At 31.9% G+C, this 20,207-nt stretch overlaps 1 protein-coding gene across 1 annotated transcript; it reads right to left on the bottom strand.

Annotated features, from left to right (window-relative positions):
* Positions 1 to 427: 427 nt before the first annotated feature.
* On the bottom strand, positions 428 to 19,511 carry LOC130900074 (ovarian-specific serine/threonine-protein kinase Lok-like). The gene is made up of 10 exons (XM_057810411.1): positions 19,286 to 19,511; positions 17,200 to 17,457; positions 14,901 to 15,044; positions 11,089 to 11,346; positions 7,825 to 7,952; positions 7,649 to 7,774; positions 6,001 to 6,204; positions 4,888 to 5,120; positions 4,655 to 4,832; positions 428 to 2,451 (listed from the first exon to the last, which is right to left on the bottom strand). The coding sequence occupies exons 1-10, from the start codon at positions 19,368 to 19,370 to the stop codon at positions 2,311 to 2,313; spliced, it is 1,755 nt and encodes a 584-aa protein (XP_057666394.1). The 5' UTR covers positions 19,371 to 19,511; the 3' UTR covers positions 428 to 2,310.
* Positions 19,512 to 20,207: the final 696 nt, after the last annotated feature.

The following is a 20,207-nucleotide window of genomic DNA, read 5'->3' as shown; positions in this document are numbered from 1 at the left end:
ACTTTATGTACACTTTTTTATAAATCTCAACTATTAAGGGAGATACAACGCTTGGAACGGGTTAATTGAGAAGTTTCTTTTTTTAAATATTTATCAAACGTTTTTTTATATAATGAAATAATTAATTTCACAATCCACCCCACACCTTATGAATACATAGTGGGATTATAGAGTAAAACATTGTTAGTTACTTAACCCTCCGTTACTCGCTCGGCGTCTACAAGACGCCAGAGAACCTTCTTTTTCTGGTACTGGTTGAAAACAATTCAACAGCGACTTCTCCCACTCTGTACCTTCCGCATTTAGACTGAAGAATATCAGAACGATTGGTAACAGTTCATGTACACACGTTGAAAAGTTACGAGCCATAATTTGAAATCTGAGCCTTTTATAGGCCACGTGAGCGCTTCTGTTTTAAAACTGTTCATTTTTTTATTATATTTATTTTATTGTAAATTGATTTAAATTTGTGTTTGCACAAAGGTGAGTTTTATATAATATTTATATTCACAGATTGGCAAAAAGAAGTATAATCCTCTTTATGAAAAAGATGCTGAGATTTTGCATTGGAATCTGTTCAAGAATGGTCGGAGGCAAACGATAGCAGTGAAGGCGAAGAAGACTATGTATAGGAACAACAAGAAAATACGGACACAGAACAGGAAGGTTCGAGTGGCGTTGAAAAAGAAGAGATGGAACAACTAAATGACGTTAAAGGCACAGCTTCCACAGTCCGCTTTGACATGTTAGAGTTTGTTTTCACTGATGAGATGCTAATTTTATTGTCTAACACACCAATAAGTATATTTGAAGCAAAAGAGGATTTTTTAGTTGAAAAAAGATAGCAAAAATACAAATTTGGAGGAAATGAAAGCTTTTATAGGGCTTTTATAGGGATTTCATAGAAATAGCAGACTTTATACTGAAAATCTTTAGGCAACTGACGGTTCTGGTATAGAACTTTTTCAAATGACTATGTCACGCAAAAGATTCCACTTTCTCTTCCAAAGTGTACTTTTTGACGACAAAGACACCAGAAACGAGAGGAGGGTCATTGAAAAACTTGTTCCTGTCAGGGAAATATTTGAGTTTTTTATTGTAAATTGTCAGAAAAACTATTGCGTTGGCGAATATTTTACAATTGATGAAAAGTTATCGGCATTCCGAGGTAAATATCCATTTCGTCAATATATACCATCCAAGCCGTCTAAGTATGGCATGAAGATCTTATTTGTAGTGGATGCAAGAACTTATTACACTTATAACTTGGAAATATACGTGGGAGGCCCTTACCAAGTTGATAATAGTGCTAGCTCGACAGTGAAAAGACTGTGCGCACCAATTTTTGGTTCTGGGCGGAATGGCATCGGAGATAACTGGCCTAAAAATTTGCTAAAACGGACCATCGAAATGGTTAGAGAAGATACAATACTGTGGGTACTAGTAAAAGTGGCTTAAAGGCTACAATGACAAATCCTAAACCAGAGAATTCAGGAAATTCAAGGAAGCGATGCTACATTTTTGAAAGGAAAAAAAATCGCATGACTTGATACAAATGCTTAGAGTGTAATAAGTTCATTTACTTGGAACAAGCAAACAAAATTTGCGACATTTGTGCTAAATAAATGTAATTTTTCATAGTGATTTCGCTGTTTTTTGAGTATGTTATTTTAACTTCATAACTATTTTTTATGACAATTTATTTAAAATTGATATTTTTTCTATTCTTATTAAGACAAAACTTTAATGACCTTTATTTATTTGAGAAAATGAAATACTAGTCTCTCAGACGCTATGCGAGCACCGATGGTATAAAAAATGGGCGCGGCTAACGGAAGGTTAAAGAAATTAAAAATTATCCTTAGGCTTTTTACAGAAAAATGTGTAATCATTCTTGGAAAATAGATATTTGAAAGAATGAATTACTCAATCCATCTCTTCAAAGAGTTGGATCTCCCTTATATATACCGTTATTTTTAAAATTAATATATATAATTCTTGCGGTAAACCCCTACGATATGCGTCACTGGCACGGTACCCGCCTATGACGTCATAATTATAAATATAAAAGTTGATACCAATAGTGCTTTCATATGCGCGGACTACCCAACTACATTCCGGACCAACTTGTAAATAAAGAAGAAATCAAATCAGTGTTGCTCAACTTAGATTCATTCAACGAATTAAATTGTCTGAATTAACAAATAAATATCACAAAAAAATAATGGCACAAAGTTGATCCACTTTCAAAATGCACATTTTATAAAAAATATATAAACAAATATGTATGTATAAAAAAATACATATTAATTACTGGGAAGAACTTGATTCATCAGACGAAGATCTGAATCGTTTTAATTGTGGTTCCGAGTCATATTCTAAGATGATTTTTTCAGTTGACTCCAGATGTTGTTGGTATATTTCATTAACTCGAAATTGCATCTTCAAATCCTGTAATAATGTAATGATATAATTTTAAAATTTGCAAAGTTGTATCCAGTTATAACACATTATGTGCAAAAAATAAAATGACTATTTTTCTTGGAAAATAATCACACAACATTTATCAGGTCCTTTAGGTACCTTATGCAAAAGATTTTCTAATTTTTAAAACAACAAGTTTCATATGTGCTTTTGAGGTTATAGTCCATTCATAAAGAATATAACTATTTGCCTCAAACAAAAATGTATGAAATGAGACCTAGCCTGTTTGTATAACTGGGTAGAATGGGCAGTGATCTAAGGACAAAATTAACACTGATTATATGTAATAAGCGCATATATCTTGACGAAAAGGATCAACGTAAAATAGTTATCACATTAACCCTACTGAGTGAGAGAGAGAGAGAAAGAAAGCGTGTTTTCGTTTCCAATGTTAATTACTGCTGCACTATTTATAATTATCTCTACCATTGCTAGTCCCTTTTATCTATCAACTTGTTCTACCTAGCTTTTGAAGAAGTTTAAAGACTTGGTGTATCGCATGCATCCGTTTCCCATATAATCGAACGTTATACGGAGGTATTTAAGCACACAAACCTAATCAAGGTAGACATGGTAAAACTACACAAGTTCAAGCTCGTTTGTTAAGAGTCTCTAATATAACGATTTGTAACAGAAAGCAGTTGGACTCATAATTTCTACTGATACTGTTCGTAGGCGTCCAGCTGAATCTGATCAGAGACCAAGAATCCCAGCTTGAAGACTAGCTTTAACATAGAGAGCTCTATCTCTAGAACTGAGATAGACATATAGGAGTTTATCGAAGCCCAAATTAAAGATATTTCCAATGTAACTCCAAAAAACCAAATTCTTTGTGGAGGGTCAGTTATGTTTAGGAAAGGAATTTATTTAAATTATTACAATACTTGGTAGTTATTGATAATGATAGTTTATTAACAGATAACTAACAATCACTCAATAAGTCGTGTGACTAACTAAGAAAATCACATTATTTTTCCAAAAATCGATTTTACTCATCAATGTAATCTCAATCAAGAGCAATGCAATAATTCCAACGCTTCTCTAACTTCTCGATGCTGTACTTGTAGAAAGATTTCTCTTTTGCATCTAAATAGGCTTCGGTTTCAGCAATTGCTTCTTCATATAAGCTGAATTTCTTACCGGCGATGATTTTTTTGAGATCAGCAAATAGCCAGTAGTCACTGGGAGCCAGATCTGGACTATAAGGTGGTTGAGAAAGCAATTCGAAGTGTAATTCGTTCAATTTAACCATCGTTATATTGTGAATCGGTACAGTGTCTTGGTGTAACAGTGGTTTTTTATTCGACATATGAGGCCATTTTTCTTGACTTTTGCATTCAGACTATCCAACAACTCTATGTAGTATTCGCTATTGATTGTCTCTCCCTTTTGGAGATATTCGATGAAAAATATTGACGAGCATCCCAAACTACTGAAGCCATACTCTTCTCAGCTGACTGTTGTGCCTTTGGACGTTTCGGACTGTAGTTGTTAATAACTACCAAGTAAGTACGAGCGGTTAAATAAATTCTTTCCAAGACATAACTGACCCCCCCCACTAATAGTTTTGACGCAGGGATTCTTGGTCTCTGATCAGATTCAGCTAGGCGCTTACAAACAGTATGAGTAGAAATTCTGAGTCCAACTGCATACAGATGATGAGAACAGTTGAAACGAAAATACCAAGAACTATACACAACAGAATACGGAATGAAGATATTGACGACATAATGGAATACATGGCATAATAAGGTGGGTGAGACATAGGCAAATACTGGAACAAGACAGTAGACCACATAAAAGATGTTTTCCGGGGAAGACTTGCCTGCTAATATGGTCATCCATGTTAAAAGAAGAAGAAGAAAGCTACGATTTATTGCCTCAACGGTAATATTTTCCTAATTTTCCCTTTGTTTCCAAATTAAAAAAAATAGGATGGTAAAAAGCGATTTCAGATAAATGAAAAGGTGTTGGTGGAGACAAACGCCTATTTTGCAGAACATTAGGAAGATTTTTTTGGACAGTCTGAAAAATTTGGTAAAACACTGGACTAAGTGTGTAGAGTAATAGAAAAATAGGTTAGGTTAGAATATCGAGAGGATGTTTTACAATCATCTAAATAAAAAAATGTTCAGTATCATTATATTCTAATGTAATGTTCAATACTTACATTTGAAAGCCATGGATGTTTCAATATATCACTAACAGTGATTCGTTTTTCTGGTTTAACAGTAAGCATTTTTCCAACAAGGTCTTTGGCACTTGGTCCGATTTGGTTCCAATCATCACCTTCCATCTTGTAAGATCCAGTAATGATACATTTTTCCATTAAACATCGATCAGGTGATCTGTAGAGAAATTGTATCTTTAATATGACACAAAATATTCGGTGTGGAAACATACTTAAACGGTAACCTTTTTCCAATCATATAAAACAGTATGACTCCCAAACTCCATACGTCAACTTGTCTGTTATATTGCCGTATACGTCTGTCTAATATTTCTGGAGCTATATAACTTAATGTTCCACATACTGTCCTCATCATCGCGTTATCATCAGTAACTTTACTCAAACCAAAATCGGACACTTTCACTAATGTTTCTACATCTTCTGAATAAAGTAGAACATTTTCTGGCTAAAAATACAGCAATAGAAAAAATATGCTTAACAGGTTCAAATGTTTGGTAAATAATAGTTCCAATATCTTTTGAGTTATCAATCTGCTTTTTGAATGACACTATTGAATGAATGACTATTTGCAAGTAGGTTAGAGTTTAGGTATCACTTTCAAAATTTCCCAGAAATATTGTAAATAGTTGGTTGTGAAATAATCCTCTTATTTCCAGTTAAATATATTCATAAAAAATATTAAATATTTCATTCAAAAATGTATGTAAGTAAAGAGTATAAATAAAAATTTAAGGTCGTCGCCTCAGTTTTGGATTTAGAAGTCTGGGATAACAAAGGAGTGGAGCTTATTCTCCAAAATTCAAATTTGCCCTTTTCAACACCGTAGATGAATTTGAAACCCTAAATAGAAATCATGTTGGCAACAATTAGGCAAAAGTTTGTAGTACATTGGTGATTATGGTTTTGGTCCTTATTGAAGATTTCAAAATTACAAATTTGTTATTTGCGAACATTAGATGGATCTGGATCCACAAATAAATAACAAGACAACAATTCCGCTGAAGTAAATTGGTGATTTTGGTTCTGGTCCGTATACAGAAGTTCTAGTTGTTGATTCATATTCATTGTACAATTTTTACATTGTCCAGTATTGTGACATATTTGTGAGTTTTACAACCCTAGATGGTGCTAATTTGGTCAGAACAATTAACATTGTCGTGAACCATGTTAATATAAATGATTTAGAACAAATAACGTTGTCATGAACCATCTGAAAATATAGGGGATCTATGGTTCCCAAAAATCTTTCCTAAACCAATAAAAATCATGAATCGCAACTAATATAACAGAATTGACAGAAAATTATTTTTTTAAAATAAACTTACTTTCAGATCTCTATGAGTGATACCCTTGGCATGAAGATAATCTACCGCTAAAACCATTTGATAAAATAGAAACCTTATATTAGATTCTGTCATGGGTGTATTTGATAAAATCCTATTCGTCAGTTCTCCCCCCTTCATATAATCTAATACTATAAATACGTCCACTGGAGTCTCCACAATATTTTTCATACTAATGATAAAAGGCTGAAATATAAAATTAAATTTTATATTTTTAAAATGAAACTTTAGCACAAGAAGCCATATAGGTGTTTTTCATACAAATATGTTTTAAATGTTTGACACTGTTTTGGCATTTTTCAATAAGGATCTAATCTATTTGGTAAATTAGATTGTACTATATTGTTTGGTAAATAAGATTTTACTATATTGTAGATTTGGATGCAAGAAACTTCCATTTACTTCTAATTTCAAGTATCAAACTTCCAAATAATTTTGGGATTGTTGTTAATAAGATGCAAGGGTACCCGACGATAACTTGAGACTAAAGACATCAATAGATATAGAGAAATAGTTGCCATATATGCACGTGAAGTTCTTCTAAGGAACGTCAACGATAACGGCAATGATCATGACCTTTCAAGAAACAGCGAGGTTTTCAGGACAAGCAGAAGATATTACAGGCAATGAGCACGGGGATCCATTACATACCTCGAAAATATTTCGAGGAATTTTGTACAAAACTGGATCCATTACAGACAATGAGGGGAGGGGGTGTGGATCCTTTATCGATAATGGGCACGTGGTTCCATTAGAGACAATGGAGACGTGGATCCATTACAGACCGTTAGACCATTGATCTAGTACGGAGCCGCAACGACTGTTTCACAAAAGCCACTAGAGACCTTGGTTTCAGTAAAATTGACACTCCTAATGATGGATCAATACATGGACAACGATAGTATCCCCAATTTCTAGAGAAGTTGTGAAGACGTTTCTTTCATTAAAGATTCAGCTGGAGATGTCTTCAAGTGAGACAGGTCCTGTTCTGTATTGGAATGAGCCTGTCTTGTAACTTAGTGTTTGGGGCAATCTCAGTGAAGGTACAGAAGAATAGAGAACAAAGAGTACTAGATGAAAATAGATAGTAGAGTACCGAGGCTAGATTAGTTATCCTCCTTTACCCTATAATTTGACTTTTCCCGCGATTATTAAGCAGTTTATAATATTTTATTAGTTTATTTTTAGAACTATTTTAAAGAATATTCTGAGGTTATAAACCTAGATTCCATCATCCAAAGATGATGTAATCAAGATTTATTCAATTGAAAATTGCCTGAGTTATAAGTCCAGCCAATCTAAAATATGCAATATTGAGATAAAAACGTTTGAAGTTTTGAGTAGTAGAAAATGATGAAACATTTTGCAATACCCTTAATCTGCGATGTTTAAAACCGAGTACTTAAAGGCCATAATTTTTTGGGGCATATTATTGGGGTCCTAGGGGGACAATTTAGATTTAAAAAAATTGAAATAGATAGTTTAAAATTCTAAAGAGGCCTAAGGTATTAAAAAGTTCAATAGGGTTCATAATTATTGTTGCACCTACATGACAGAAATAAAGTATTTTATTTAGCTACGTTTTATAAAAAAACAGGTATATTTAACTATAGTAAATATTTGGACTTACATAGTCCAATGCTCTAAGAATACTGATTTCAGTGCGAATTTTGCTTGGGTGATTCAATTGGCATATCTGTGACGGAGTACTTCGAGCTTTTGTAATTTTCTTTATGGCAACCATTTTACAAGTAATCTGAAATATTTCTAGTAAGATTACATATTATTAAATGATTATAATATTACTTTTTCATAAGCCAATCTTACTTCTCCAGCTCCACCTTTTCCCAATACATTTGAGGGTTCATAAAATTCTTTTAGCTCAGGTGGTAAAAAGTTGGTATCACGATCATACATGCATTTATAAATAAAAACTGAAACAAAAATTATGTTTTATGATCAAATACAGAGACCGTATTTACTAAAATGTCCATTCAACTCTCTGTTTTGATCCATACACGGTGAGTCATGAGGAACTTATACCACATATAGAGTCCCTCAAGCAGGATATCATTAGTAGGGTGGGCCAAAAAAAATTTTTAGCTACTACGAAAATATCGTTCAAGATGACGAAACGATAAAGAACTATTCCACAAGATACAAAATTCGATCCAATGACCATAAGAATGAATTAATAAATAAACTATTCAACCAGTCACTAAAAAAAGAGAATATTGAAGAGATTATGGCCACAATAAATACTCTCAAAGTTCAGTCAATGGATGGTTCCTGACTCTGGATTTAAAAAACCAGGACATATGGTGCTTTAAATTCGAAAGTCTTTGTGTTGAATTGGAGAAGAAGAAATGTGATCTTAGTTCACAACACAAGTAGGTCTGCTTTGAATGACTTGGAGAAGGAAGACATGATTTGGAATAGCTCTTACCATTAGCTGAAAAAGCTCGCGGTTGCTGTTCTTTCCCCCCAAAAAAAATTTGTAGCTACTACGAAATTGTCGTCCAAGATGACGAAAAAAAAATTCCGGAAAAGTTTAAGATCTTAATATCAATGTTTAGAGGTGCCGCATCGTGATTTTTGATTTTCCGTTTAAATTACATGGAATTTTTGAATATTAATGTATTTCAACAAATTATTATGTAATAAAAAGAAATAGATATTTTTGTATGAAAATGAACGGCCTACAAAAAAAAGGCTGAAATAATTTTTCGTTAAGTCAACTCGGTTACAAGTTGTTCGCAGTTAAAGTTCAACGTAAAATAATTTATGATAACTTTCCAAATTTTTTAGTTTCCTGCAAAGAAATGTTTTAAAAGCATAAAACATATTTTTCGTGATTTTTCATTCATTTTTACTTCCCAAATTTATTGAGAAAAACTCACTTATATAGCACGATTTGAAAGAAAGCGTCGAAAACTGATTTCAATTTAATCGGAAGTACTAGATTTTTCTTATTTATGTATACGATTTTTTCGAGGTTTTGTTGGAAAGGAAAGAAATATCCGATTGAAACGAAACTTTTATGAATGTATTCCTAAACTATCCAAGAATGTGTCGCTAAAATTTCCGAAGCAAATTCGAAATATTTTCGGAATCACAGAAGAAATAGTAAGCAAGCAATGCCGGTTCGCTCGGAGAACGCGCGCTCCGATCTATTGTACGTTTTAATCCAAAGGGACTAACGGGCAACTCTATGGACCAAGAATCTCTGATTAGCATATTAATGCGGTGAGTTCAAGAAAATTACGATTTTTTATATACGAAAATTTCAACACACGATTTCTAGTTTTTTCATTTTTACGATTTTTTCTAATAGGCGGGAAAGATAGGCAAAAAACTAAACGTTCTATCGAAACGAGACAAAATGGATTGTATTCGGGATTAAATTCTCTTCTAGTTCTCTTTTTTTATTTGCAATCTGTAAAATTTTACAATGCGCAAACGGTTTGAAGCTATATAAATTGTCATGTAGGAGAATTACCCAGTGGCAATTTTGCTTCACTTAAAAAAAATCGTTTAATTGAGAGATAACCACACAACACATGCCTCCTGCCAACTGACTTAATTTGGAAGGTCAAAAGCGATAACGCTGTTGGGCATTTACAATAATTCTGAGTAATTTTGATTGAAATCTTTCTAGAATTGCTATACTTGAGTTGGATGCGGTGCCCCAATGAATACCATAACTCCAGATGGGTTTTAGTGTGACTTTGTTTATTAGCAGCTTGTTGTCGATTGTTAGTTGGGATTTTCGACCTATTAACCAGTACAGTTTGCTGAGTTTTAGACCCAATTGCTTTCTCTTGGTTATTACGTGTGTGCTCCAGGTTAGTCGTCGGTCCAGATGAATTCCAAGGTATTTTGCACTCTCTTTCTGTTGCATAAGATGCCCGTTTAATATTACTGTTGAACAAGTTCCTATCCGTTGAGTGTAGGTAACATATTCTCCAAGTTTTTAGTCACAACGAAATGACGTCCAAGTTTGTCTGCAATATATGAGAGGCCATAGCTGGGTCCTGGTGAGATGCTAACGCAGCAGTTACATTTGCGGTAGTTACGTTGTCTGTGGGAATATCTTCCATGTACATAAGATAGAGGATCGGGTCAAGTGCACTTCCTTGTGACACTCCTGATATAATTGGATGTAGAATGGTAATATGATCTCGGGTTTTGACCTGAAAGAGTCTGTTCTGCAGAATTTTAGGATTTGGAAAAGGTTGTGCGGGATTTTGTATAGTAGTCCATTGTGCCAGACCTTGTCGAATGCCTGATCGATATGTAAAAAGGCTGCCGAACAGTATTCTATAACTTCAAAAGATTAGTACACTTTTTTGTGACTCGATGGGGAGCATGTTGCTCTTTAAATCCAAATTGGTGGTTTTAGAATCGGTTCTATTTTCTCAATCAGTAGTTTTTCAAGAAGTTTTGACGTAATTGAACAATCTAGTGAAATTTTTTTTGAATTACCGAAAAATTGTTGAATTTTTCCCTTTTTGTTGAATTATCTTAGTTTAACTAGAAGCTATATTATTGAAAATTAGATTTTTTGGGTTCTTTGTTTCAGATGGAAATAGCGACCTGCATCTTTCCCGCCGCACGACAAATGCGCGCCCGAAGCGCCGAAATGCTTGTACCAGGCATATGATATGTACCTAATTGAAAAAAATTGATAAGACTGTTGAAATATATGACAATAAACACTGAAAGTTTCGTCGCAATCTGATATTTCTTTCCTCAGCAAAAAAACCTCTAAAAAATCGATTTCTTGAAGTAACTGAAGCAGGCTCCCCACTTAAAATTTATGGTCCTTTTCCCAAATCACCCTGTAAATTAAGAAGAGTAATTTTTTAATAGCCACATAGTATTTTTCCTACATATGGTAGAAGAATGTAATGTTCCTCATGACTCAACCTGTATAAATAGTTAATGGACTATTTCCAAAACAAAAAAATATACTTTTTTATTGATTACAAAAAAATTTATAAATATTTATTACAATTTTGTGTTAGTATTACAATATCAAATTAAATTTCTCTATATTACACAACTTACTTTCTAATTTCCCTCCTACGGATATTTTGTCGTCATGCTGTAAGATGTTCATTTTGTTTTTGCCAATCAAACGACCATTTAAATAAGTACCACTCCTACTAATGTCTTTTATATAAACAATTTTATTATCTGGATCTCTACAAATGACAAAATGTTCTTTGCTAAATAAGTCTTTATATTGTTTACACAGATCCGTTTGGTTTATACATACGTCACAATGTTGAGATCTACCAACTTTAAATATGTCTTTATGAATATCTGAAAAAATCACATCACACTATTAGCTAGGTTAATGTCTATATTAAACAAACTGTTTATTTCATCAAAGCAACACACACAATTACATCGTGTGACGCGCGTTTCTACAAACTTTGTGATTCTCTAATTGAGAGTATTAGTGGTTAGGAACAGTGTGTTCACTATGAATATCATCATTACTAATTCAAGTTAATGTCTGTATATTTCGTTGGAAATACTTCCTTATATGGCAGGTTTATGATCATAATACATAAAACGCTAACTTAGCATTTTCGAGATCGCAGAATCCATTTATCGACATCCCAGATGTAGGAAATTAATAGTTCCCGTTTAAACATATAATTAAATTGGTTGACTTCCGGTTCGGCCTTTTGAACTGGTTTCCCTTTATAAAAACATCACATTTCATAGAAAAATATCTTTTTGCCGAGTTATAGGCTATTTAAATAAACCTAACCTGAAGCTAAAGTAAACCTAACCTGAAGCTAAAGTAAACATAGCCTAAAGCTAAAATAAACCTAACCTAATGCTGAAATAAACCTAACCTAATCGAAGATATAGTAAACCTAACCTAATCGAAGCTAAAGTGAACCTAACCTAATCGAAGTTTAACGTAACCTAACCTGGAAATAGTGCAAGCCCTTCATAGGCCTTTTCCAATAACTGTAACTTGAAAACAAATATGGTTGATCGACGACACACATATATAACTTTTGTTCAACCTAACCTAACCTAATCGAAGCTAAAGTGAACCTAACCTAATCGAAGCTAAGGTGAACCTATCCTAATCGAAGCTAAAGTGAACCTAACCTAATCGAAGCTAAGGTGAACCTATCTTAATCGAAGCTAACGTGAACCTAACCTAATCGAAGTTTAACGTAACCTAACCTGGAAATAATGCAAGCCCTTCATAGGCCTTTTCCAATAACTGTAACTTGAAAACAAATATGGTTGATCGACGACACATATATCTAACTTTTGTTTAACCTAACCTAACTTAACCTAATCAAAGCTAAAGTGAACCTAACGTAATCGAAGCTAGGGTGAACCTATCCTAATCGAAGCCAATGTGAACCTAACCTAATCCTAAATTTAAGTAAACGTAATATAAGCAGGAAATACTTCAAGCACTTCATAGACCTTTTCAAATAACTGTCACTTGAAAACTAATATGGTTGATGGACGACACACATATCTAACTTTGGTTCAATTTGACAATATCGTTGGAATCAAAAAGTTCTTTATTATGCCTACATTTTGCGCGGTGATAAAGTGTGGAACTATATCTAAAAGGCATGCTGTCAGTTTTTTTTCGAATTCCGACTATTACGTCGTTCAAACATAACCAGCAGTCCAAGGAACGTAGAAACCGATGGGTAGATGCTATAAAAAAAGTAGATTTAAAAGAAGAAAAAGTGAGATATACAAGTGAGTATACTCCAAGTAAATTATTCCAGGTACGTGCAAATCATCACGATTAGGTTAGGTTCACTTTAGCTTCGATTAGGTTAGGTTTACACTATTTTCGTTAATGTTAGGTTTATTTTAGCTTTAGGTTGGGTTTACTTTAGCTTTAGGTTATGTTTTTTCTAAATAGCCGATAAAAGGGAAAAATATATTTCTCTTTGAAATGCGATGTTTTTATATTCAAAAAGGAAAGCAGTCGAAAAGGCCGAACCGCAAGTCAACCAATTCAATTATTGGTATAAAATATTAATTTCCGACAACTGAGGTGTCGCTAAATGGATTCTGAGATATTAAATCATTTTTTTTGTTTTATTTTAAAGTTAATTACAAGAAAATTTAATCGAATATTTTATCAAAATAGAAAAATAAGTTACATTACCAATGTTTACAATGAAATGTGTAGTTTAGAAATAGAAACTATCGAAAATGTAACCTCATCGAAACTAGAGTAAATCTAACCTAACCTAAAAATACCGCATAGTCAATCACAAGTATCACTTCATGGATCCAGAGACTGGAGCTAACACTCAGGCGATAAAACCCAACTGGAGGCCCCTCAGGAAGATATGGAGTACAGGAGAAATTAAGGATTAATTGGAAATGAACTTGTGCTAGTTTCTCTGGGTAAAGGAGACGATGAACCAAAAAGTAGATCTTTTTTTCGGTCTGGTTAACAACATCAAGAGATATTTCCCAATTCGGATGTAAATAAAAGTTTAATGATTAAAAACGTGAACAACAATCATTTTGTCGTACGTCTTTGCTAACTTAAGCCAAACCCCAAAATAAAACATTTCATTCCATTAATAAACCCGGAAGTCAACCAATTCAATTATTGGTAAAAACGAAAGTATTCATTTCAGATCGCTGGGACTTCGATAAATGAGCTATGCGACGTCGAAAACGCTAAACAACGTGTTTTTATTATGACCTAAACCATATTAAACACAGCTTAATTTTACAGCAATAAATATCAGATTTATTTATTATTTAAACTATAATAAACAATAATAATAATCTATAATAGATTACAATGAATAGAACATAAGATGAAGGAAATAATAATAGTGATATATGTAAAGATTTATGATTGAAATTATTAGATACAAAAAGTTGCATGTTTCAGTGGGGTTTTATATCTTCCTCATCTAAATTTGTGTAATACAAAATGGCTCTTCATGATATATTTTCACTGTTTTTAGCTGTTGAGTTTACAAAAATTAATTTCATTATTTCCGTCGGTCAGTTTCATTTGTGATAATCGATATCTTCCAGTCAAGGAATGTATTACTGACATAGCATTTGTGAAATAAGTTCAATTGTCACCTCGATCAAACTGACACAATATACCGTCTCCAGACCACCGGGACAATTTTGGGAAACTATAAAAACCAAATAAAACCTGAACATGCCAATGAAAAAGCGTCTCAGTTTGCAAAAGAACATTAAATTGGAGAGAACGCCGATTTGACTAGACTAGTACAAAATTATATCCAGGAAACAGAAACTGCATCTCTACGTTAGCTAACAAAAGTCATAATCTTAAGCCTATTGAAAATTTATGGAAATAGATCGTTTTGCTGCCTCTGCTCGAAAGCTTTGTGAGCTTTTATTAAGCCTAACAGAAATATAAAAGAAGACAGATCGAGATAAAATCAGTAACCTATTTTAAATATATCTCAAAGATATGAAGCAGTCAGCTAAAGCAAGAGGATGCAATTCGCAGTCAAAAATAATTGTTAGTCAACAATTTTATTCAATTTTTAATTTATTTTTAAGAGAATGTACCACCTTTAAACTGTCTCCCCTTCATAAAATGCGGTTTCGTGATTTTATTGACATTTTTTTCTGTAAATAAACGAAACTATAGTCAAATTATTTCAAACATAAAGATAAGACTTATATTTTTAGTCAGGTAATGTGCTATACAAATCAAGTAATCAAGCAACGCCTCTGGTTGTATTATTAGGTCATTTTTTTGGACCTAATAATAATTTCGTTATCCTGCCTCATATAAATGTATATTTTGAACGTTTAATATCACTACTGCCAGGTACACATGGACAACTACATTTATTTTTACTTACCATAAGAACCTAAATATAACAAACAAGAAAGTAGACGACCCCATACTGGTAGGACTTCATTATACACTGGTGTGCTTTCTAATGTAGATATTGGTGTTAATGTATCTGGTAGGTCTTCTACTATTAAATATTGGAAAGTATATACTGAAAATATATTCATACACAATCAAACAACAATAATAATAAAATATATGAAATTATAATATCCAAAACACGAAACTACCATAATTTAATAAAACTTTTGCCAATAAGTATGTCTCCAAAATAACTAATATAGAAGTTGAATTGAAATTACTATGTGAATAAAATAATTCTTATTTTATATTTTACACTCAAACAATATTTAGAAATAATCAGCTTTTTAACATCTAAAAAAAATTTTGATATATTACACATATTTGACAATTTGTTGAACAAATATTAATTTCCAATTTATTTTCCAATTGTTTAGAGTATCATAACATTTTCAAATTTTACAGATAATAATGGACGCTATTTATATATAGGGGATGTCACTACACTGTGACGGTTCGGAACAACAACAAAGTACCAATCACCAAATTTATGTGAAGAGATTTTAGTTTAGTCTTTCAAATAATCTTTGGTTGTGATAAGAGAAATAATATAGATAATAAGATAGATTTGGATATTTGAAGCTATCAAAAAAACCATTACTTTCAATCCAGCAATCTCCAAACAAAAAAAATTTAGTGTTTGTGAATATTCTAAAAAAAATGTCAACAAATAGGCAATTTTAATAACAAAATGAGAGACGAATGAATGAATTTTGCATTATATAGAATAAAAGCTGCAGGATAAGTATACATTAATAGCAAAAGGAAGAGATGCAAAAAGTATAATTGATTATATAACAGTCAGAGAAGATAAAGGAAAGGACACTTTGGAGATACTAACAATACAAATAGTAGAAATATGCAGTGAGCATATTAGTGAAAATAGAACTGAAGATAAAGGGAGAAAAAATGAATAAAATAGGGGATATGAGAGAATTTCAATACTTTAGTTAGAAACAAAATAAAATAGAAGGAAATGCAGATAACTAATGGATAGAAAATTCGGTGAATTAGATAAAAGCTAGAAGAAATGTGGAAGTTATTCAAAGAAATAATGTATTATGATGCTGAGGAAATTTGCGAGAGAAGGATATGAAGGTGGATAAAACAAATAAGAAATATAGTTAAGCAGAGAAAAGTAATATAGGGGAATTATATTAAAAATGAAGATAACAAAAAGGCATACAAATCAAAAGAAACAGAGTTGAGAAGGAGATTAAGAGAGCAATGAAGAAAAAGACACAAAGTAAAATAATAACAGCAGATATGAAACAACCAAGAAAAATAGCAAGGAATGCAAGCATGGACATAGGATAAAAAATAGGTTAAACAATACCATAAAGGATTGTATAGAAAAACTTGGCTAAAATAAAGAAGGAGGAGGAAAGAGAAAAACAATACAACAAATGAATAAAGTAGCAAAGGATAAAAGTGAATAAAGCGAGAGTGAAAACTAAAACCTCAATACTTTGGCACTGTACAAAGAATAAGGAGTTTTAGAAAAGAAGATGAAGCAAAGATTTTTTTAAAAGAAGATATAGAACATTTTCACCTTCAGAAACTCTCTTCTTTAATTTAATGTTCACCCATTTCACCAATTTCTAGATGAAGATGTAGCCTTTGAAGTACATGACATAAGATAATACTAAAAAATTTATTTTAAAGATTGAAGAAAGTTATTGTATAATGTGAACACTAAAAAAAAATTTGTCATATAAACTCAAATTTGGACTACCTCATCATATCGCATTGTACTCAAATAATCAAATATAAAAATTACCTAACAATAATATTTTTAAACACGTTATTAAATACAGTCCACTGAAATAGCAATCAACAATTTCCAATAATTTTTAAAAAATTCACAAAAATCTAAAAACATTTTATTCATATCTATTTGTTTATAGCTTTTGCAATTATTTTTGAACTGAAAATGGTTTCAATACAGTTTTCTAGATATTATTCCAGGTGGAATGATCTATTGTACATATTTTTTTGAGTTTAATCTCTATTCTCACAATTTTCAACTTGTGAACTAAATTATATGTATATCATCTTTACCGAGATCTTATTTACTCTAAAATACACGCATAGGATATTATCCAAAATCCTTGTCTTCATAAAAACTGAACAAGGGTAAGCATGGTATCTTTTTTATGAATTTATATATTAGAAATAAGAATCCTTTATAATTAAAATTTAATTTACATTTATAAATTACTTACTATTTGTTGGTTTTTGGCCCAAAGAAATTTTATCTCCATCTTTTAAACATACAAGTTTCCGTTTCTCAATTCTTATTCCATTGATGAATGTACCATTTTTACTTATATCTTGTAAATAGGCCAATGTACCTTTCTTTGAAATTATCAAATGTTCTTTACTTATACTACTAATAACATTGTCTCTACCAAAATTACTTTCAGTCATTACTATGTCACATTTTGGTGATCGTCCTATCATGAATACATCTTTGTTGATAGCTGAAACAATATATTAATCAAAGAATGTGACAAAAGGGAAGTTCTGATACAAATTGTTTTAAAGATAAATCATATTCAAATATAACTGATATTGTTTGGTCCCAATTTTGCCTAAAATGAGTTCCAACATTCAGTAGCGTAGCTAGGCGTGGGCGAAGTGAGCCCTCACCTACGGCCTCGCACTTAAAGAAGCCTCACGAGGCCATTTTAAATGCAATACTATCAAACTAAATATTCTTTAATTTTCAAATTAAATAAAAACTAAAAATATGGGCCATACTCATTACAGACTGGCAATACTGTTTAGTTTTGTATCCTTAGAAAACATTAAAACAAGATTTATTGCACTCACTGAATATTACAACAATTTTGGAGTCTTGTACGACAAAAATAATTTAAAATCTTTGCCAAATATCGAGCTTTTGAAGCACTGTAATGATTAAGGTCTGGTACTTCAAGATGGAGAAAGCAAAGTCATAAAATCTTATTAGCTTCACAAAGAGTTAAAACTTTTAGTGCATAATCTACCAAACTACATTAAAGACATCAGTCAGATGATTCAATACATAATTACAAATGAAATGGATGTTGACTATGCTTGTAAGTACAGCTTCCACAGAAAGAAATTTTTCTAAGTTTTAAATTATTAAAAACTACTTAAGAAACAATATGAAGCAGAACTGACTATCTGATAAGTAGTAATACTTTCAATCGAAGCAGATCTAGCAGCAGAAATTAATTACAAATCCTTATTAGAGGACTTCAGTAAAGCAAAAAACTGAGGAATTATTAAAAAAACTTAGACCTTTATGAAGCAAGTAATTTTGGGTCAGTATATTGACTATAAGTAATTTTTTAGTAGACATTTACTGCAGATTTGTCTATTTCATTGTCTGTTACATTATCACTAGCATTACCCTATTAAACTTAGAGTTTTAATCTGAACAATGATATGTTATGAACAATGAATAATTGTTACATAGTTTGGTGTTATGTCAGGAAATGTATGCATATATCTGAGGTATCATCCAATCCTGAATGTTTTTTGTGTAAACATAGGCTAAAAAGCCTGTTCCACAATGGTACATTGTGAGGAATTAGAGCAGCGTTAAGATAGCCTTATTGGCTATTTCAGGGTATTCACTCCTAACCCAAAACTCATTCAGAGATACTGATTTACATGTGTGTTATAATGTGGATAAACTTTGTTGATCTATGCTAATGCTTTATGAGTCAGAATGGTCAGCACCACTGGAGGAAATTTTATAATAAGTGGTGGAACCCTGATGACTATTCTACAGAAACCCTACATTCCATTGAGAATATCTGCCCTAGATGTCCATTTTTAATGTTTCAGAAACATTTATGTCAAGGTATCTGACATCAATCAATTCTTGATTACCTCAATCATCATTAGATTGTTGCTATGTTGTGTTATTTGAAAATAAAATATATTTTTATAAAGCAATTTTAAAGACTAGTGTCTTAATTTTCAGTATGATTCCTTTTACAATAAAAGTATATATTTTAAGTTCCAACTTTTGAAGAGTAAACAGTAAAGTCTCTAGATCTCTCTATGTAGATCTCTACATACAATGTAGGTACATTTGTTGCAGACACAACTGTACCTAATTGATAACACAAGAAAAAATAAAACATGAGACCTTAAAAGGTGATTAAATTTTTAATTTTTTACATGGTTTATTATGACATAATTGATGCTTGTTCAATTCATAAATATTAATTAACTTAAGAAATGGAGGAGGATTGGCTAGTAAAAAGTAAACAGACTATTTTTTTTAATAAATAACCAAATGTTTTATCTTACCAACTGATTCCATTGTTGGAAGACAAGAAATGAGTCTAGCCCACTTTTCTGGCACTGAACTATTAACTGGTGATATATTCTCCATGATTTTGTAATTTGGAATTAAAGTATAAACAAAAATTCGTTTTCAATCTTAAAGAACGGTTTTTTCATTATTTTCAACAATACTTTCTGTTGATTGGCTAATTCTTTTCAATAGTCGAGCATGCAGAGTAGAAAAAGTACCGTTTTGGCCTTTATGCTAATATATATCAAGCCACTTCCAAATACTTTATACAATGCCTCTTTTTGTAAATACAGAAAGTGGAAACTATTTCTGATTTATTTGTAGATCTATTGCTTCAAATTATTCGGTCATATAATCAAACTTAGAAATATTGTAGGTCTCTTATTTGAATAACTTTTTAAATCTTACCTAGGTATATATTCTTATTTGTCGTATATTTTTTTTCCAGGGGCAGATCCAGAGATCTGTGTTGGGAAGGGCGACACCCAAGAATTATAGAATATAAAATAAAAGTTTTTGTAACTTGTTAATTGACATCTTATTGTATGAAAATGTGGCAGTTGATTTAAATAAATAGAAAAATTTAATTAATCAAAATACTTGTCATCTGCATATGTTGCGGTAGCTACATTGTTGTGTGTTGGAAATCAGCTGTGTACTCAAGATAGAGGATCGGGTCAAAAGTATTCCCCTGTGGAACGCCTGTTATTATTGGATATGAAGTTTCGGCGTGGTCTTGAATTATTATTTGAAAGTGTTTGTCTTGCAGACAGGATATTAGGATTAGGAAAAGGTTGTGCAGGAGATTTTTCCTAATTTGTGTAGGTATTAGTCCCTCATGTCAGACCTTGTCGGATGCTTGGGCGATATCTAGATAAAAATACATCTAACACGGAGAATTATGATACCATATTT

The sequence above is a fragment of the Diorhabda carinulata genome, chromosome 12 (assembly GCF_026250575.1).
Source record: "Diorhabda carinulata isolate Delta chromosome 12, icDioCari1.1, whole genome shotgun sequence".
In the NCBI taxonomy this organism is placed as follows: domain Eukaryota; kingdom Metazoa; phylum Arthropoda; class Insecta; order Coleoptera; family Chrysomelidae; genus Diorhabda; species Diorhabda carinulata.
This window is presented reverse-complemented; position numbering and strand designations above follow the sequence as displayed.